General features: G+C 43.4%; 1 protein-coding gene across 5 annotated transcripts in view; it reads right to left on the bottom strand.

Moving 5' to 3' along the window:
• Nucleotides 1-133: 133 nt before the first annotated feature.
• NGEF (neuronal guanine nucleotide exchange factor) overlaps nt 134-21868 on the bottom strand; it is a 95041-nt gene continuing 73306 nt past the window's right edge. For all 5 annotated transcript variants that reach the window (XM_053308097.1, XM_053308098.1, XM_053308100.1 and 2 more), the window contains 6 exons: nt 19502-19591; nt 9835-9998; nt 8439-8594; nt 4316-4395; nt 3053-3157; nt 134-2041 (listed from right to left, as the gene is read on the bottom strand). In XM_053308097.1, coding sequence (XP_053164072.1) covers nt 1869-2041; nt 3053-3157; nt 4316-4395; nt 8439-8594; nt 9835-9998; nt 19502-19591 — 768 coding nt within the window. In that variant the 3' untranslated portion in view covers nt 134-1868. The remainder of the gene's footprint in view (nt 2042-3052; nt 3158-4315; nt 4396-8438; nt 8595-9834; nt 9999-19501; nt 19592-21868) is intronic.

Genomic DNA, 21868 nt, shown 5'->3' with positions numbered 1-21868 from the left:
TTACCCGGATTGACTTATTGTTCCTAAACTTACTGGTCTGGGCTTTAAATGGAGTTAACCGCAAGCCTTGTGGAAGAGCCCTTTTAATGAAGAACGTGTGTGTAACCAAATAACAATTTCTCATCATTAGTACTTATTTATGCAACACTTTTAATATGCGAAGTGCTTTACAATCTTCATTCTGTTGTTCTCAGCCTCATGATTGACAAGATTATTGTCCTTAGTCTTTTAATTTCTCTCTTCTTTCAGAAGCTCCTTGTTACTGGTTTTAAGTGGTGCCTCAAAGGAGGAGATTCTTTCCTGTTCTTTTCGGCTCTTTAAGGTTTTCCTATATACACCAGTTTGACAGTATAATACATACAGTTCATGCACATAGCTATTTGGCTGAGAGTGCACAGCTGATGTGCAACAGGCCTTCCTATTGCTTTAGTACAACATTTACAGACATTTAGAACAAAAAATGTGCCTTTTGCCTCAGTTCCTCTTTGCATGAGCCATCCAGTGTAATTCTCCTGTACTGACAAGGATGCATTCCATTCAGCACTCTGAATTTGACAGATTATTTGAAGTACTGTTGACAATCCATATATATAAATATATATACACACACACACCAGGAAAAGGCAATAAATTTTACAGAACTTTGCTGGCCACAAACGAATTCTCTAGCTTCTCAGATGTGTTGCCTCTATTAAAATGTCACATCTACCTTGATTTGGCTGCTCTTGTATTTCTGATTTTCCACAGATGAGCAAATGTGTACAGACCCTAGCAGCAAAACTTACTACTTATGAGATACTGTTCCATGCAATTCAGTGCAGCATTTATTTTGGGCAAATAAAATCCTAAATAAAACAGAGTTGTGTGCCATCTACTCTGTTACCAGCATGTCTGCATTATTAATGCAATGTTTGTGACAGTCAGTAGTATGTTTCAGGGAGAACTTTGTGTTTTGATCAATGCTTTCAGGTCAGAATCAGCTGTGCAAGATTTGAGAAGCAGTCAGTATGACTCAGTGGGTTGGCTAAGAAGTTTATGCTTTGAGAAATATGGATCAGCCAGGCAGTGAACTGCAGGGCTGGAAGACAGAGGATTACATCCTGAGTTTCCAGTCCTGTTTCTGGGACTGACTCTGGTTTTAGGAGTGGCAGCTTCTCTGCTTCAGTATTGCCTTTTGAAAATTTGGAGTTCAGCATTTCCTACAGGAGTAACACAAGACTACAGGTGAATGAATACTGTGAAACATTTTGATCCAGAGAAGATTGTGCTTTGTAAATTCTTTACCTTTGTGTCCTACTGATGCATTCAAATTAGAAGTACTGATCAGTGTGCCTGTGTTGGCAGTCCCACTTCAAACTCAAGTTTCTAAGGAGAGACTTCTGAGCGTGGATGCATGGAAGCTGACACACTTTCAAAGGTACTGTGCTCCTAAACTCTCTGCCTCTATTTTGACACTAGAAAAAATGCCCACCCCCCACATTGTACCATTCGGTGGAGTGTTGAAGCATCAACGTGCTAGTCTCTTGAGCCTTGACATAATCCCCCCCCCCAGTTTCTCAGTGTTCACTGTTTCCTCACCATGCAAAGTTAAGATATGTGCAATCTTTGGAGTTTGCAGTACAATAGGAAATACATTTTAAGAGCGCTCCTAGATCTGTACAGGCACATGGCAGCCTCACTTTCCCCCAAGTCTGTCTTCAAAGATATTATCCATTCTGTAAGTGTGCAAATAAGCCCACAAGTTTAGAGGTGAGAGAAGACTTGCTTGTCAGAAGCCGATACTTTGTGCCACCTCCCAATTACTGAGTCCCACTGTCTCACCATCGGACACAAATTGCTTCTGAAGAACAGATAACTGTGCGCAATGATCATTGTCTATTCCTGCTGCCTAGCTTCCTTCGCTGACTGTCATCTGACTTGTGCACCCGGAAACATTCCTTCAGGTTCTGAGAACGAATCTTGGGGTTCATGATCTCTTCACCCATAGAACTGGGGAACCAGCCTCTTTCTTGATCATGCAAACGCTCTCCAAATATCCAGCCTGGGTAGGGGGGAAAGAAAGGTGACAGTGAGCAGAGGAAACATGTAGAACCACCATGATTTAATACAAAGAAAGTTCAAAAATAGCTTAACACAAGGACAATTTTGAAAAGCAAGGAAAATGTTAATTGCAGCTGGGTCCTATCACAATGTATTAAGGGAAACTAATTATATAATTTCAGTTGTGAAGCAGATTTGAATGGAGAAATCAGCTTCCTTTGGAATTAATTTGCTTGAAAATAAGAGTACGAAGATTATTATTATTATTTTTTTTTAAAGACAATTCTCGTTCATTTTCTTAAGTTAGTCCAAATTAATGGGCTCCATCCTACTGCAGAGCCACCATTATGCAAACGGGTTCGAAGAACCAGGGCCGCCACATTTTACGGGCCGCGCCTTGTGCACCAGCCACGTCCCTGCATCTGATGTCAGACACAGAGGCATTATTTTGCTTGCTAACAGGGCCGCGCGGCCCCATTTACAAGCAAAATCCAGCCAATGCCACATTGACAGCGCAGCCGGAGCAGCTCTCCTTGCCTTGTTTACGAGCGAAACCAGCACCGCATTTGCAGCATGGCCGGGAGCGACTCTCCCTGCCTTTAGAAAGCAGGGAGAGCTGCTCCGGCCACACTGCAAACACAGCATTGGCCAGACTTAGCTCACATCTGAGACGCAGGGGGCATGTCTTAACTATGCACCCTGTGTCTGACGTCAGATGCTTACGACTGATGGAGAGGGCAGGGCTAGGGGGCCGCAGTGGTAGGCTGAACCCAGGCCACTGCTGGTCTTCCTCCACCCCTCTGCACTGTCATAATCTATCCTTAACTTTGTAGGCCAAAGACTTCCTATCCCAGTTCCTCTTTTGTAATCATTGACCATATGTGTCTGCATTGTCATTCCACTCTTTAATACAACAAACATAGATTTACCTTTGAAATCTTTGAAATCTACATCATTCAGTCTGCCTATGGAGAAAAGACTATTGTGGTGGCCAGAGACACACAGTCCTTACCATCATCTGTTTTTTCCAGGATGTTCAGCACATCAGCCAGTTCCAGTGAGAGCTCATCTGGCTGCTGAGCCACATAAGGATGGACACATTGTACTTGAGGACAATCTACCAATGGGAGAGAGAGTGAGAGTTAATACAGCTGCTAACTGCCTGTGACTATTATACAGTGTCTGTGTTGTGAGGGGAGTGTTCTGAGGCAGATGGTAATGAGACTCAAATTTATATGGATATGAAAAGAGAGGAGGGGGGGAAACACTTTCTTTTTGACCAATTGCCTTTCTGGCCCCAGGAATGAATGCCCTTAGACTGGCATTTGTAAGATGTTATTCTTTTGTACTTTGGGCATGATGAAGCTTCCATTGCCTTTGTCTTCAGCTACAAACGGTTAGGCTATACATTTACAGAAAGCAGACCAGTGCTAAAAATAACCTAATCTGCCCGTTTTTCTGAGCAAATGCTTCAATGAACTGGTCATCAGTAAAAGCCAGAGGGAGGGTGGTAGGGAGGGGTGGGTTCTGCTTTTGGCACTAATGTTGACATAAAAACTGTCAGAGTTCCTTTTTGTTATAACATTAGTTCTTCTAGCTTATTTATCCCAGAAAATTTCCAAATATTGACTCTTAGTATAACAATGCATACCAAACCACATCTGCTATTGGAAATTGGCATAGTGGTCTTGAAACACACAATCCCCTGACTGCAGACATGCAACAAGAAGGGAAGACAAAGAGCCCACAGTTGACAAGGTAGAATTTCATTCAAAAGCTTGACCACAGGACAGTGGCTGGGTCAGGGTCAGGGTCAGGAAGTGCACCATTTCATGGAAGAAGGTAGAAGACCTATAATGAGCCTTCAACCTTTTAAGTAACATGGAATGTACATAAAAATGGAAGGGGCTCCAATGGGATGAGGATGACTGGGAAGCAGACCAATATAACATTCTGAAACCCTTGCTACATCTTGAAATGGGCTGAAAATGTCATTCAGGTAGGTCAAGGAGGGAGAAGAAAAGAAAAGGTAATATTTTATTGAACCGTTATTCAACTGCCTTTGATGGTAGTTGAGATTCACTGATTTACTAGTTTGAGTTTTGCCAGAATTCTCTGAAACTGAATATCAAAAGGTGGTCTCGTACAGTGTGTTCAATAAGTATTACCTGTGTTTGCATCCTGAAATTGACATTGCTAGAACCCAACTAACTAAGAGAAGCAATGTACTCCTTGGACCCATTCAGCTCCCTCTTTTTCCCCTTGCCTTACTTACCCATGAGCCTAGATGTAAAGGAAACAAACTTGGTCCGCCGATTTGGAGCCAGCAAGATCATCCAGCGCTTCATTTCACTTCTGCATGGGGCAGGGAAAGAGAATAAAGCATTAGTGTTTTCCATGCCACTTGCGGAAAAGGTGGCTGATACAGTACTGCTCTTACAATTGACCATCTTCCTGGTTTTCTACTCTTGCTGGCTGATGTAACTTTCTCTTTGTGTGCCAGAAAAGAGACTGCTCAGACCTACCACTTCAATGACTATAGAATAAACACACAGAAACTCATTTGCTCTACTGTTCTCCTCATTTGTGGTTCATCAAACACTACTTTACAGGTGTGCTCCTTGCCTCATTCTGAGACCTGGCTGTCCACTCCCAGCTTAACGTGCTCTATTCTGTACTTGTGAACAGGTAAACCCACATTATTCCTGTCTCTCTGCCTGTCAGCAAAGCCTGTAATGTGTCACTCATTAATGAGACATTCATGCATCCTGACTCATTTCCTCCCACGCACTGGTTAGAATGTCAGGCACAAGACAAGACAGCAAGGTGTTCAGGGCTAATCTATGGTGAATACAAAGAGAATGCAGCCATGTTTCCAGCAGTCTTGACAGAAGAGAGACAGGTGAATTCTGTTACCACGTCCCTGTTACTTTTCACCTTTTGTTACACACTTTCTGAAAATACCTGTGACCATCATCCCCTTTGTTAGGGTCAAAGTAAATGAAATGCAGAAGAGTCGTGATACCTATATAACTGAGAAAAACAGGAAGATGGGGGAGTGGAGAAGAAACCCAATGTGACCTCAGTTTTTACTTGTTCCTTTGCAGTTCAAAGGACCATGAGATGAGATTGATCTTGGACAGCATGTAGTCCTAATGTCAAATCCCCCCACCTACACACATGACAGGCCAAGGGGGAGAAGTGATGAGCTCTTGGAATACACATCCTTTTCAATTCTGATGTTGTCATGAGGTTAGAGCACCATGGGTTCAGGGGATGAATTGACCTTGCTGTGTTCCTCTCCTGAGCTAACAGCAAGCCCCTACAATGGCTTCAGGGCCAAATGGTGGGAACACCATTTCCATAAAGAAATTGAGGAGAGCTGGTCTTGTGGTAGCAAGCATGACTTGTCCCCATAGCTAAGCAGGGTCTGCCCTGGTTGCCTGAATGGGAGACTTGATGTGTGAGCACTGCAAAATATTCCCCTCAGGGGATGAAGTTGCTCTGGGAAGAGCAGAAGGTTTCAAGTTCCTTCCCTGGCTTCTCCAAGATAGGACTGAGAGAGATTCCTGCCTGCAACCTTGGAAAAACCACTGCCAGTCTGTGAAGACAATACTGAGCTAGATAGATCAATGGTCTGACTCAGTATATGGCATCTGCCTATGTTCCTATAAAGCAAGGAAGTATCAGTGTGCAAGGAGGATAAAAGAAGGAAATATTCTCTCTCTCTCTTTAATTCAATTTCTATACTGCCCTTCCAAAAATGGCTCAGGGTGGTTTACATTAAAACAAAACAATTAAAATCAATTAACAATTATAAACAGAGACTATAAAACACCATAATTAAAAGTTAAAACATTCAAAACAGTTTAAAAACCCTGGAAAACCAGGTTACAGCAAGTTAAAAAACATTTACAACAAATTAAAAACCCTGGAAGGCTAGGCCAAACAGATAGGTTTTGAGGGCTCTCCTGAATAAATCTGAATAATGAATTCAAATTACAGATTTCTGTTGGGAGTGCATTCCACAGCCCAGGAGCAGTTACAGAGAAGGCCCGCCTCTGAGTTGCCACCAGACGTACCGGTGGTAACTGGATATGGACCTCCTCAGATAACCTTAATGTGCGTTGGGGATCATGCAGAAGAAGGTGCTCTCTAAGGTAACCTGGACCTAAGCTGTTCAGGGCTTTAAAGGTAATAACCAGCACTTTGTATTTTGCCCTGAAACATATCGGCAGCCAGTGCAACTGTTTCAAAACAGGTCTCTCCAGGTGCCCCAGAGACCAATCTGGCTGCCACATTTTGAACTAACTGAAGTTTACGAACTACGTACAAAGGCAGCCCCACATAGAGCGCATTGAAATAGTCCAGCCTGGAGGTTACCAGCTGATGCACCACTGTTTTGAGGTTGTCCTCTTCAAGGAATAGACACAGCTGTCGAATCAGCCAAAACTAATAGAAAGCACTTCTGGCCATAGCCTCCACTTGAGATACCAGGGTTAGGCCTGAGTCCAGGAGTACTCCCCAGCTCTGTAGCTACTCCTTCTGGGGGGAGTGTAACCCCATCCAGCACAGGAAGATCCAACTCATCCCTCAGATTCTGAACCCCTACAATGAACACCTCCGTCTTGCTTAGATTCAGCTTCAATTTGTTATCCCTCATCCAGCCCATTACTGCCTGTAGGCAGGCATTTAGGGACTGAATGAATGCCATTTCCTGATGATACAGATGAAAAGGAGAAGTATATTTGGGTGTCATCAGCATATTGATAACACCCAGCACCAAATCGCCTGATGTCCTCACCCAGCAGTTTTATGTAGATATTAAAAAGCACTGGTGACAGAATGGAGCCCTGAGGTACTCCATATAACAGCTCCCGTTCTGAGGAGCAAGTGTCACCAAGCTCCACCATCTGGAATCTGCCCAAGAGATAGGAGTGGAACCGCTGCAAAGCAGTGCTCTCTATCCCCAACTTTCCCAGGTGATCCAGAAGGATAACATGGTTGATGGTATCGAACGCCGCCAAGAGATCCAAACGAACCAACAGAGTCACACGCTCTCTGTCAATTCCCCAACCAAGGCTGTCTCAATGGCATAGCCAGCTCTACAGCCAGTTTGAAATGGGTCTAGATAATCAGTTTCCTCCAAAACCACATGGAGCTGGTTGGCCCCAAGGGATATTGGAGATAGGCCTATAATAGAGGTCCAGGGAGGGCTTCTTGAGAAGTGGTTTAACCTCCTCCCACTCCTCCCACTCCATGATAATTTGGGATCCTATTCATCACATCAAAACAGTAACAGAGGTAATTGAAGAAATTCACTTTTAAAATGGCTACTGGCTTAGAACACCTGAGGGTAAATCTAATCAACTTAGCAGAATTGGAGCATACCCAGCTGATGGCTTTCTGTGCATGGGCCATCTGGCGCAGTTCAGTCCAAATTCAAACCAAATTCAGACCGAACCATGGATATGTGAACTGATTCAGGTGTACTGATTCAGTTGAACTGACTAGCTGGGCCTGTCAGTTCAACGAACCATTTTTCAAGTGGTTCACAATCAAACTGCTCAAACCGGCCTGGTTTGTGGCGATCCAGTTCACAATCAAACCGGTTCTGCACATTTCTAGTTTTCTCCACTGCTAAGTATGCAATTTAACACAAAGCCATATGCGCCATGAGCAGTGCCAATGAAAATAAGACACTAGGTGTGGTTTTCTGCCACAATCCCTGGTCTTGACCATTCGTATGATACCACCTGCATGGATGCTCAGCCTGCTACTTGAACTAATGATGATCAGCATGGGGATTGTGACAGTTGTGGCTAACCACTGCGTCAGTATACTTAATACCCTAAAGATCCTCTGTCTGGAAGCACCATTGGATGGTTACTATATGGCAACATGGCAAAGCAGAATTGCTGGGGTTATTTGTAGATTTCAGAATGAAAAACACAGCATATTTAACACATTTGCACATTAATTGCAATTTTTCAGAGTTTTATTTCAGCATAGGTTATCATTTCTGCAATAAATGAAGAATTTATTCTTCATTAGTAAGAATGAGTAATTAGTAAGAATTATAAAACAATCTATAATGAAAAGGGCCTGAGATAAGGAGCTGGGGGTGGGGGAGGCAGAAAAAGACTGGCAAAATGGCATCATATAAATATGTGCACCGAAAATGATCTCTACAAATTAAAAGAAAGCACATATCTAACATTTTTCAGATACTGGGTGTTTTTTGAAGCAATCCTTGTACCTACATAGACACAAAGACATCCACATCAGCTTGCTCACAGATTATCTCAAAAGTCCTAACAGCATTTATTGTGATTGTCTACCAGCAAAGCCTTATGCATGATCCCATCATTTTCATGTGTATGTCTGGCCATACTCACTGGGTTGATGCCTTTAGCATGTAACTGACTTCACGGTCATCTGCATTTTCCAACAGCCTCAGGATGAAGACATTGGCCAAGCTCTGTCCCTGGTCTTCCAATTCCTCTACCCTCAGAAGTCCTCTGGGAGCAGAGTCAAATACCTGGTATTTGTCACTGAGAGAGAAAACAAAGGAATTAGCACCATTATTCCTAGCCTGAAATGTAAGCTTGGCTTTAAAGCTGTACCAGAGAAGCCAGATTGCAGCCCTAACTAATGAAACACAATGGTATTCTCTGGAGGGTAGGAGAATGAACGGCTTGGAGCTGAAGGGGCAAACAATGTGTCAGGCAGATGGGTGTAATGAAACTCTGACAGCCTCTTCTCGATCTCCTCTCCACAGCAAAGCCCCCTTGGAAACAGTGATGTGCAGCAGAGTGGACAGGAGGGACTTGCTCTAAAGCAGCTTCCAGTTGCTTTGCCACCATCAGAGTTTCAGACTCTCTGCTTATCTTTCAAACAATGTCCTAAAACTCCATGAAGGTAAAATCAGCTGAGTGGGGGGAGGTGGGCTTTCAGGGAAAAGAGTCCTTCCCTCCAATCCCTTCTCCAATGCAATTTGCCACCTCCTGAGGGAGTAGCAAAGCAACCACTGAAGTGTCATTACGCACAGTTCAAGTGAATCATGTACATAGTTTGTCTCTGAAGCAAGAGGCTGGAAGTGTGAAGGTCTAAGCTTTATTCTCTGTCTCTCTGCATACTGCTTTCATGACCCTGAAAATAAATCTGAGAATATGTACTCTACAGAGCTCCCTGTTCCTCCTTTACAAAATGACCTACAGTTGATCCATTCTAACCTGTTAAAGTAACTAAAAATCCTTCTACACCAGTGTTCCCTCTAAAGCGTGCGCACATGCCTGTACTCACAAGTTTTTTGTTGTCCGCTCAGTCAATTTTATATCCTGCTCAGGCTGAATCAGGAAGGCCTCACTCTGAATACATGTGCGCATACACTGCCTCGATACTCTTGCCCAGACCAAAATTCATTCCACACACAGATGAAAAAAAATAGAACACTGTTCTAAACGCTATGGGGTTATCCTTTGCCAAACAATCCAGGAAGGAGGAGGAAGTTAGAGAATTCCCGGTTTCCATTAGGAAATTCATGGTAATAATGAGGTTAAAATATGCAAGTTACTTAATTCTGTGGTGGCAGTTATGAAGGTTAGCCCAAAGTTCTTGCTTACAGCTGGGTCTGCAGCAAGCCCATTGTCTCAGTTAGCAATCTGATACTTTCACTGGGATGAGTGTTGAGAACCAACCAACTATGGAGTACTGCATGTACACAGTGCAGCATTGGGCAGTCTGAGCTCACAGAGCAAGGATATGTTGTGCGTCTGTCAGTTTCAAACTCACCCAGAAATTTGCCTGCAGAGCACAAGCAAATCATTGAAGAGGAACAAATAGACTTCTCGGAAGAGTTTCTTTGTACGGAGTGTCCGTGATGTTTTTGGGCCATTCATCTGCTGGAGCTCCCCTTGTTTTAGTAGCCAGCGGGAATGAGAGATGATGGGCACAGACTATTGAGGAAGATAAATAACAAGCAGAAGCACCTTAGAACATATGAACAGCCCTGCTGGATCAGGCCCAAGGCCTATCTAATCCAGCCAGGGGCATAGCTATAATTGAGCGAAAGGGTTCAAAGAACATGGGCCCCCAGCTCCTGAGGGCCCTCCAGCTCCACTCCTCCCTATTTTCTTCATTATCTCTCTCACTCTGGGGGGCCGCCAGAGAAAGGGATGAACACAGGCCCCGTCTCCCCTAGCTACGCCCCTGAATCCAGCATCCAGTTTCACACAGTGGCCCACCAGATGCCTCTGGGAGCCTACAGGCAAGAGGTGAGGGCATGCCCTCCTTCCTGCTGTTGCTCCCCTGCAACTGGTATTGAAAGGCATCATGCCTCTGAGGCTGGAGGTGGCCCACAGCCACTGATAGACCTATCCTCCATGAATTTGTCTAAGCCCCTTCTAAAGCCATCCAAGCCGGTGGACATCACCAAATCCCATGGCATCCCTTATATCAATGTCTGAATGAACTATAAAGGAGAGACCATAGCCCAAATTCCAAAAAAGGGAATGTTGTTTCAGTGTTTAAATCCTGACAGAGGACAAACAGAATAGTAGTGGCCAACATGCAGCATTTTGGCTCCTGAATGCTCCATGCCAGGGCTGCTGTAGATGCACTGTTAAGAATGCGTGGTCATGCAAGAAGCACTACCACAGTTGGTTCAATTGTGGCTAATGAGAATAACTGCAGTACTGCAGCATATGTGTCTGTAGTAACCCCAGCATGGAACATTTCAGTAATGGAAAGCTGTGTATCATGTTGGCCATTATTTATTATGTACATACAATGAACAAGGTGCTGTACAAAAGTAGTTAGAACAAAGAGGTTCTGCTTGCAGGCTTACAATCTAATTTGTTAAATTATACAATACAATAAATAACTTTATTTTTAAAAAATGGAAAGACGACCTATCAAATAGTAAAATGATGCAATCAGGAGAACGCTAACTGAACTAAACATGTTTAAGTTTAAAGGTTAGAAGGAATCTAAGAGTCAAATTAGCTTTCAACAAGAGTGCTTGTTTTTTTATTTGGGCACCAATGGGAGCTTTATTTCAAAGGCAAATATCTGTGGAGAGGGACAAACAAAGAGCAGGGGGGAATCCTAACTTAAAATAATTGAAGGCTAGACAATTTTTTTGCCACAATTGCTCAGCACAAGCAAACAAGGCATGAGCAAGTCAAAACTGAGCAGGAGTAAATGACAAAAATAAAGTGATAGATGAGCAAGAGAAACAAGAGTGGATAATAAATAATTAGGAACAACAGCGTTTGTAAAGGTAAAGGTAAAGTGTGCCATTGAGTCGGTGTCAACTCCTGGCGACCACAGAGCCCTGTAGTTGTCTTTGGTAGAATACAGGAGGGGTTTACCATTGCCATCTTCTGTGTAGTATGAGATGATGCCTTTCAGCATCTTCCTATATCACTGCTGTCCAATATGTGTTTCCCATAGTCTGGGAAACATACCAGTGGGGATTCGAACCGGCAGCTAGTCAAGTCATTTCCCAAACAGGAGACAAAACAGTCAAATGAGCAGAAATGGAATTGGTTTGCAAAATGGCTTGGAAACAGTAAAGAGAAGAGTCAGGTAAGAGACTAAAATGTGTAATTCTCTTAGAAGCAAGTCTTCTTACTTAGAAGTTAGTTGCATGAACAGAAAGAAGTTTGTTTACTAAGAAATAAGCCCTGTTGTGTTCAGTGGGACACACACAAGTGTGCATAAGATTGTAGCTTAAATGAAATTAAATGATGGTCAGAAAGGGGTAAAGTAACAGTAGAATATTCAGGAGAAGAACAAGTAATAGCTAAGATAAGTAGCAGTGAAAGGAATACAAAAGAGCCCCAAGCATGATGCAACAGCAATAACCATATTAGAAACAGAGATCAAAGTCAATTTGTACTACATTTGCCCATTTGTATTGTAGTACAATAAAAAGAAAATGAGGGAAAATAAATATTGTAAATAACCATGACTGTTCATAACTTTGGCTTAGCATGAATAACAATGATAGAATAGAACAGCAACTCCATAATGCGCATGAAAAGAAAACAGATAAGCAAGAAACAGAAATTAAATTCAAAGCACAGTGAGAATGTAAAGTAGCAGAAAATGACACAGTTGGGAAACATCACTCCAATAATACAGTTAGTACTGTATTAGTAATGGAGTAATAAAACATTCAAACAATATCACCATATATCAAACAATATCACCAATATCACAATATCAGGCAGCATTTCCTGCCTGAAAGCATCTAAATATACATGAAAGTGGTTCAGTCAGGTATTTGAGCTGTTTCTATTCAGCTGACTTTATTCATACCGTTAGGGCTATAAACCTGTGTGTGTGTGTGTGTGTGTGTGTGTGTGTGTGTGTGTGTGTGTGTGTGTGTAGCCAGAATTAACTGAACAGCAAATTTGAAAAAGGCTGCTACTCCTAAGCTTAAAAACATAGAGGGAATCTGTCTGGAGGAAATCTGAGAATCTGGGAAATAGCTGAAATGACACAAAAACAGGTTGCTCACCTGTAACTTATGATCTGGTTGAGATCCATTGACATCCATAAGAATGGGCAATGTTCTACAGCGTGCTATTTAAAGGTGGGCCAGGCACCATGTTCTTCAGTCCTTGGATGACTGCCATGGAGGATGATCATTCAGAATCAGGTGAGTTCATCATCGAAGGAGAATAGCGTGTACACTCAATACGCACATAGCGTAGCACTACTGCAGAGGGGTGGTTTGGGCAGGTTATATGGATGTTTATGGTTCTCTAGCAGATCATAAGTTACAGGTGAGCAACCTGTTTATCTGGATTGAGATCCGTCGAGATCCATAAGAATGGGTGTTTAGCTAGCTCCCAATGGGGGAGGGTGCAGTAGTAGCTATTGTAATACCCGCTTCAAGACATTTCTCCCAAAGCTCACCTCAGCAGAAGAGCACACATCTATGGCGTAATGCTTGATGAAAGGTAACTCAGTGGACCAAGTTGCTGCTTTACAGATGTCCATGAAGGTTACCCCCGATAGTTGTGCAGCTGATGAAGCATAGGCACGGGTTGAGTGGGCCTTGATTGCTTCTGGTGGTTCCGTGTTCTGTGACTTGTAGGTCAGCATAATGAGCTCAACTAGCCATCTGGATATTCTTTGTCTTCAAATGCAGGAGCCTCTCATAGAGCTCTTGTATGCCACAAACAAATGCTTGGTGGTTCTAAAGTCCTTAGTCCGATCCGGGTAATATAAAAGTGCTCTTTGCACATCCAAGGAGTGCATTGCATGTTCTAAAGAGGTAGATGGATTCCTGAAGAACGTAGAACAATGTCCTGGTTGAGGTGAAAGTTGGACACCACCTTGGGTAAAAGGTCCGGGTCCATACACATTAGCACTTTATTGGGATAGATTCTGGTGTATGGTGAATCAATCCGCAATGCTGTCAATTCACTAACACGTTTGGCTTGTAGTCATGGCAAGCAAGAAGACAATTTTCAAAGTCACTAGCTTAATAGATGTAGGCCTCATTGGTTCAAATGAGGCTGCGGTGAAAGCCAAAAGGACCAAGGATATGCTCCACAGTTCGACAGGTGTGTGAATGGGTAGATAGAAATTCATGAGGTCTTTCAGGAAAGTCTTACTCCTTGAGTGTGAAAAGAGAGTCTTCCCATCACAGACTGGATGTTTTGAGGAGAGTGCACCTTTAAAGACACATTAGCCAACCCATGTGATTTCAGATTAGTCAAGTAGAGGAGGAACATCCTTAACTGTGGCTTGTCTAGGTTGAAAACTATGTACCCTTGCATAAGCTTTGAAACAAAGCCACTTACTAAGGTAATTCTTCTGGTGGAAGACTTCCTTTGGTTAAGTAGGATTTTACTTATGAGCTGATCCGCCATGATGCTAGGCAGAGTGTGAGCACAGCTGGATGCAGTATGCTTCCATTGTCTAGTGTTAGGAGATCTGTTTCTTGTGGTAGTCTTTGGTACTGGTTCCCTGACAGTTTGAGTCAGAAACCATGGCTGTCTTGGCCACCATGGAGTCACTAGGCTACCCAATGCTGGGACAGTTAACCACTTGGCTGATTAGTGGTTGCAGAGGAAACATATATGGGATCTCTTGGTGCCAATCCAATATGAAGGCATCCTCCAGAGATTGTGGGTTGTGCCCCACCCTGGAGCAGAAACAAATGCACTTTGTGTTCTCTGAGGTGACAAAGAGATCTATAGTCATCCATATCCAACTCCTGAAAAGAGGTGCAATGCATTCTGTCTTGATTTCCCATTTGTGCTGCTGTTGTTGTTGGAAAACTCAATTTAAGTCATTCGTCAGGATGTTGTCCGGGCCCTTTATGTGGATGGCCATCGGACAGACCTGATGCTGGATGTACCAATGCCATAACTGTAGGCTGAGTGCACAGAGACTTCAGGACACTGTCCCACCCCCCATCCCCTGACGATTGATGTAGGCCAGGGCAGCGGTATTGTCCAACTGCGCTTGTGCGACTCTTCCCTGTAGAAGTGGTAGGAAGGCTTTCATTGCTTTGAAGACAGCCAGAAGTTCCAGGAAATTGATATGTAATTGTGTTTATTGAAGGATCCACTTGCCCTGAATCTGGTGTTCTGCAGTGGGGCCCCCAGCCTAGCAGAGAGGCATCTGTTGTTAGCCATATGGAAGGAGTCATCATTTGAAAAGGAACCCCTTCCAGCAGATTCCTGCCCATTGACCACCAGGTAAGTGAGCATAGAATTTGATCAGGGATCACTAGACGTAGGTCTTGACGATCCACATTTGGGTAGAAGACTCACAGAAACCAAAGTTGCAACTTGCACATCTTTAACCAGGCATATCGCACCACTGTGTGGCAGGATGCAATCAGACCTAGAAGTCTTTGAATGAGTTGGGCCGGTTGAGATGGATGCTGCTGGAAATGGAAAACTAGGTCCCTGATGCACTGGAAGCGTTCCCAAGGTAAATAAGCCTTCCTGGTTTCCGTGTTTAGAACTGCTCCAATGTAGTTGATTACACGAACTGGCTCCAGTTTGGATTTTTTTCCAGTTGACTTGTATCCCCAAGTCTTGGAGGAGAGATAGTACATATTTCATCTGAGAATGTAACTCTTTGTCTTTGGAAGTCAGAAACCAGTTGTCCAGATAAGGATAGACCGATATATCTTTTGTCTGCCGCTAGGCCTCCACTGTAGCCATACATTTTGTAAATACCCTGGGGGCGGTGGCAAGCCCAAAGGTTAAGACTGGGTATTGGTACACTTGATTTCCTACTGCGAACCTCAGATATTTTCTGTCATGCCCTGATACCAATGTGGAAATACCTGTCTTTGAGATCCAGCATTACAAGCCAGTGATATTGGTACAGAAGAAGTAGGATCTATTGTAACACTATCATGAGGAATTTTTGCACATGGACAAATTTGTTCAGGATGCATCGATCCATGATAGGTCGTATGCCGCCATTCCTCTTAGGGATGAAAAACTAATCGAAATAAAACCCCTCCCATCTGTGCACCCACTATACCGAGGCAATAGCCTCTTTGGCTAATAGCTCCTTCACCTCTTCTAACAATGCCTGGGAGGATTGAGTGAACCTCATCCCTGTAAATTTCAGGATTGTTCTGAACTTTATGGCATAGCCTGAGGATATGATCTTCAGGACCCAGTGGTCCAATGTTATGTGGTGCCATGTGGGGGCATGGCGTGCCAGCTTGATGTTGGTTGCTGGCAGGAGAATAGAGTTCATGAGATTTGTGTTTCTCACTTGCCAATATGTTGTGGCCCCCATTGGAGGGTAAAGGGAGGAGTCTAGTGGTGACAGTGGGTGGGTCTGAACCTCAAAGATGTTTCTGAGGCTCAGTCTGCTTTGTTCATTGGGGCTGGCTTGACTTCCCCTTGCCATGAAAAGGGTGTTTGTGATAAGACTGGTACTGCTTCCTAAAATCACGGCGCTCCTGCTGTTTGAATGTAGACTTTTGTCTTGAGTAAGCATGATATTTGGAGCCATAGGATGATGTAGATGTAGACACGGTGAAAGTGTTTTGATTTTCTTTCATTTTCTCCGTGGTGGAGTCTGTATCCTCAATGAAGAGGCCCTTACCGTCGAAAGGTAAGCCTTCTATATTGTCTTTCATGTTGCCCAGTAGATTGGTAGAGGGAAACCAGGTGTGTCTCGTCTCCTCAGAGAGACTGCAGTGGCCAAGGAACATGATTCTGACTCTGCCAGGTGTTTTGCAGTACTTAACTGCTGGCGAGTAAGTGCTGCTGATTTGTCCAGTATTTCTTAGAATTTTTTCTTGAATAATTCTGGAGAAAAGATGTTCAGATCATTTTGAAGTGCCTCCCATATGGCATGGTTATATTTGGCAGTACAAGCCAAATAGTCCACTATCTTTATGGATAGGCATGAGGTGGAGTAGATCTTTCTAACCCAGATACCCATTTTTCTACCCTCTTTGTCTGTAGGCACAGTGTGATGACGACCTCTCTTACAACATGATGGTGATAAGCCTTCATTTCTTCATTAGGTGAAACGTGTGGTCAGAGGTACATTGTTAGGAAGATCGGCTAATTCATCAGAGTAGGACTCGACATCAGAAGAGCCGTGATGTTCAGAAAGTGAGTGAGTTGGTGATGGTGGTACATACATCTGAGTCTCAGTGGTAACCTTTCCTTTTGGTGCTGAAATAGGTAAGGACCGAGACCCCATATCAGTGCTTTTGAACACAGTTGGAGTAGTCGTATTCACCGAGTGCTTTACAGGTGGCCAGGTGACTGTTTGTATCACTTCAGAAAAACTTTGTACAGTAGGTTTCACTGGTAAGGCTGAGCAATCATCTCCAGCTACAGTTTGGACAGTCTGAACTAGAGTCATTGCAGACACTAGAGGTAAGTAAGACTTTAGTTGCAAGGATCTCCAGGGTTGATCTTCTTGAAAAGCGTAACGTAAGCCAGGAGATCTAGTCCCCAGAGCTGACGATGCAAGAGTCGCCTTTGCAGCGGATGAATGTGCAAACGCACATGAATGCCACAAAGATGGGCCTGCCAAATGGGCAGCAGACAGAGCACATGGTGCGGGAGTGAGTTGGTCTGGAGGGAAACCTTTGAATGTTAATGTCAAAGTACTTGATTCAAAATCCAGTATGGAGAGCAAGGTGCGGGCAGTGGTAGGATCCAATAACGCCTCCCTGTCCTCTTCCTCTTATTCAGTATCGAATGTCGGTATTGGGGCTTGGCATCATGGAGTCACCAATCTCAATACCAACAACACTGGAGTATGTAAAATAAACATAGGACCTTCCGCGGCTGGTGTCCACTGTTCCCTCTAAGGCGTGCACACGTGCGCACGCTCACAAGTTTTCTGATGTCGGCTCAGTTAACTTTAGATCCCACTCAGGTTGAATTAGGAAGGCCCCACTCTGAATCCATGCGCGCACACAGTGCCTTGATACTGCTGCCCAGAACAAAACTCATTCCGCACAGAGATGAAAAAAATTAGAGGGACCACTGCTGGTGTCGATCACAGACATGCCGATGCCGATGGAGACTTTCTGTGTCAATGGGGCTGAAGAGTAGACTGGAGTGGGTACTGGAGGTAGAGAATGGACCCTCAATGTCAACAGTCTCGGTGTAGAAGGGCGGTTGACATCGAGTGGTTTCTTGGACACTGGCCGCGTTACCTTCATCGATGTTGAGGTTTTTGATGCCAAGTGATGGCAATTGATCTTGACTGCAGGCACTGAGGATTTTGGTGACAAGCTTTGTAAACTGGATGGAGACGGTGTAATTTCTTTCGTCAAGTCCACAGTCCTTGACTTCTTAGGCCATTCTGAAGGTGAATAAGTATCTGATCTCGAAAGTTTTCCCTTCAATTTAAAATGTCTCAGCATCGATGTTGGAGTTGACTTCAATGGAGCCTTTGGGCTTTTAACAGCAGTCAGTGTTGATAGTCTTGCCAGTTTTGAGGAAGACGGCTTAGGAGTCGATACCAGGTCTTTAGAAGCCGATGTAGAAGTTGCAGGGCAGGGTTCTCTCAAAGTTGAAGGGCTTAACACCTCATCATAAATCATGGCACGACGCCGCAAAGTCCAATTTTTTCACGTTTGCTTGAAAAATGACAAGCATATCTTGCAAGAGAAGACATTGTGCTCCTCTCCTAAGCAAATCAGACACAAATTGTGGAGGTCTTTCGAAGGGAGCTTGGCATTATAGCCTGTGCACCTCTTGAAAGTCCGTTTCTCCTCAGCCATGTTAGGTTATCCAAAATCATAGTTTAAGTCTGTTCAAAAAGGTCATATTAACGCTGACAAAGTCTGGAAGCCATTCAAAGTCAAATACCAATATTAACAGTCTGTTGTTGTTGTTGTTTTAAATAGATGAACTCACACAAAGAACTTTTACCGATGAGGAGCAACAGCCCAAGGACTGAACGCAATGGCAGTTGGAAAAGAACTGAAGAACATGGAGCCCGGCCCGCCTTTAAATAGCACACTGTAGGTATGGGGGCAGGGCTTGTTTGCCTCGACAAGCCGAGGCATGCTACTGCGAGGGTCCTGTGCAGGCGTATTGCCCATTCTTATGGATCTCAATCTCAGATCTGACTGATTACATTAGGATCAGGAAAGGATGCCAATAAGACATGTTTGTGGAACAGGAGATGTTGTCTGTTCAATACTTTAAGTTTAATTTAGAGTATCCAATTGTATATGTTCTTTTCTTTGCTGTAAATATAATCTTTCCCCCTCTTGTTCTTCCTTTTTCTATGATTTTAGTATGATATTTCTCCCTTTTCTCAAATGTATTTTGTGAAAAATTATAATAAAATCAATTTTAAAAGTTAGGTCATCTTTTAAATGACAAGTAATTAAATTATGCTATATATAATTTATATTTATCTATCTAATTTTTAAACCGCCTGACATGTGCATCTCTAGGTACAGAACTTAAAACACAACAAACATAAAACAGAGTAAAAAAGTTAATTTAAAAAACAAACAAACCCAATCTCAATTGTACTAACTGAGTTTCCAGGCTACATACAAAGGCAACCCCAAGTAGAGTGCATTACAGCAGCCAAGCCTAGAAGTTACCAGCATATGCACCACTGTTCTACATGTCTGTCAGACCAACACAACTGCACAGTCCTAGTAAATATTAGAGGACCTAGAGGAGAGCTCCATCAAAGTATATTAGTCAGTATGAAGAATACAGATGATGTGTGCTGGGCTATACTCATTCTGAACTTTCTAGACACTGGAATAAGAAATCTGAGCTAGTAGGGAAACATTTGTGTCATTAATAAAGGTAAAGCAGCCTTGCAAACTGTGTATGTGCATAAAGGGTGCCATACCTTATGAAGCTATCTGTAATCTCTAGTTAGTATTAAATTAATTCCACAATTTCTCTCTCTAGCAAATGTCTGTTTCCTCTCCTCATTATTCATCAGGTTATACTAATACCTTGATCTTAAACTCTAACGTCTTCTGGATGCTGATCATCTGTTCTGTACGGCTCATCTTTCGAACACCTTCATTACATGCCTTCACCACCTAGAAGAGAAGGAAATATGGGAGCATTTCAGAAAGTGGATTCTAAGGGTTTGGATATGGAGCTAAAGCCACAATTACTGGAAAGGAAATGGAACCTTTTTACTTCCATCAGTGGGAGAAGGGGAAACATGCACAAGGCTGAAGAGAAAAATAGGCTCCAGTTCTTATAAATAGTAAAGACAAGCATCACAGGAGTTTGGCACTAAGAAGCCAGGAATTTCAGTTTGGCTAATACTTAAACTGCCTGCTAGTTAGAAATTTGCTTTAAATCATTTACAAGTCAATGAATGACTGCTGTCCTCCTCAGCCACCTTCTGAGGAGGCAACGTTTAAACCAGCCTGAGTGCAGGACAAGGCTGGGGGTTCTCAAAGGCCCCGAGATCCCCAAGGAGCTCATTCCTCATAATTGCAGTTGTCTTAATTGTATTTGTTCTTCAGAACCTGAATCTGAAGAATTTGTTTGTTATTTCTCTGTGTAAACCGCCCTGAGCCATTTTTGGAAGGGCGGTATAGAAATCGAATGAATGAATGAATGAATCTGATGGATAACCAAACCTCTAAAAATCTGTTCACTAGAGATTGGAAAACGGTTTTATTGGACTGTTTCACTACAGGGTGGGTTATAATGTTTGAATGCTCCTACGCTGGACACATTTTAGCTCCTATGTTTTAGTGCCCACGCTGGACATGTTTTATTTCAGATAGTATAAAGCTGCTGCACAGATCTAGGATAAGGAGGGCCGGTTTAAGAATACCACAACAACTGCAACTGCAGGGGGCGACAGCATTTGGGGAGGGCCCTCATGCTGGGCTGGGGTCTGTGCAGCAGAATAACTACAGGCAGGGGACGGGGAGAGGGAGGGAGAAAGTGTACTCTTGCAAGATGGGATTTCAGACAGGCTGGCCCTCTGCTGATACTGAGAGAGGAGGAGAGGCAGGAGCCACTGGGCAGCCAAAGATGACACCAGTTGTGGACAGCTGAAGGAGCACTTTCTGCATGCAAAGCAGGAGCTCTATCCCATAAGTTTTCCCTGGACATAGGAAGTTGCCTTGCACTGAGTAAGAATTTTGGTCCACCTAGCCCAGTACTGTCTACCCCAACTGGCAGCAGCTCTCAAGCTCTTCCCCAGGTCTGCTACCCAAGGACCTTGCAGCTAGAAACTGCACCTAGGACCTTCTGAATGCAAAGTGTACGTTCTGCACACTGAATTCCGGCTAAGATTAATGATACACAGTGTGAAGAAGTCCTTCTCCATCTAAAATCTCCTGTCAATCGGCTTCATTGGATGACCTCTGCAATAAAAATGAGGCAAATAAAAATGAGGAGAAGTTGCTTGGAGGCTGTTGTTAGTTCTCTGGATGCCAAACTTCACTGAGGGAGAGGAACAATTGAGGGATCAAGGTGCCGACAACCTCCCCCTTAGCCCAAAGGAAATTAGCTCTATGTAGCTGTACAAAGCTGTCCCAAACCTAATTTTGCAGTAGGACCCAAAATTTCTAGAACTGGCGCCGAGGATAAGCACAGAAATAAACAGTGAGCCATCATTCATCTAGGATAACACAGAGCAGAGATGCAGGAAAATGCAGTTTGACCCATTTAAACAAAACTATTCCGGCATAAGCCTTTTTAAGATTCATTCTTAAACATGCTTGCTTAGAAATATTTGAAAACCATAAGACTTAGAAGTGTATGTGTTTAGCATGGCAATGCTAGTCTCACTGAAACTGAGGGCTGATTTTCCTGCTGTGCTCTGCATGACAGTCATTATCAAATACTTCTCTAATACCCATTGTGGAACCATACCAAAATGGAATAGAATTAAGGTTTACTAGAATCTGATGTGTTCTATCATACGTCTGGAAGGCTTCAGCAATGTAGTAGGTTGCACCTCAAAAGGCCTTTGTGTGAACATGGCGTGATGCTATCACACCATGTTGGCACAAATGTGCATCATGGCTTACTGTGTTGCTTGAAGCCTCAGAAGCCACTGGCATCTGCTGGATTCTGCTAGGTTCTGCTCTGGAATGCAAAGCAGTTTCCAAAAAGGTGAAGTGAAGGGTAGAATTTTTGCAGACAGCTAGAAAATGTGGTGCTCCAAAACACCACTAGGGCAGAATCCTAGAGATGGAGGTGGCCTTGTAGGCCATCTAGTCCAAGGCCTGCTCAGTGGAAGAAATCCAGAGCTAGAGCATCCCCAACAGATGGTGGTCCAGTCTCAGCTTGAAGACCTTCAGAGCGTTAGAGACCACCGCCCACCCCTAGGTAACAGGTTCCAC

Source organism: Hemicordylus capensis, chromosome 3, assembly GCF_027244095.1.
Source record: "Hemicordylus capensis ecotype Gifberg chromosome 3, rHemCap1.1.pri, whole genome shotgun sequence".
NCBI classification, from domain to species: Eukaryota; Metazoa; Chordata; class Lepidosauria; order Squamata; family Cordylidae; genus Hemicordylus; species Hemicordylus capensis.
The sequence above is the reverse complement of the archived record's forward strand: the minus strand, read 5'-3'. Positions and strand labels throughout refer to the sequence as shown.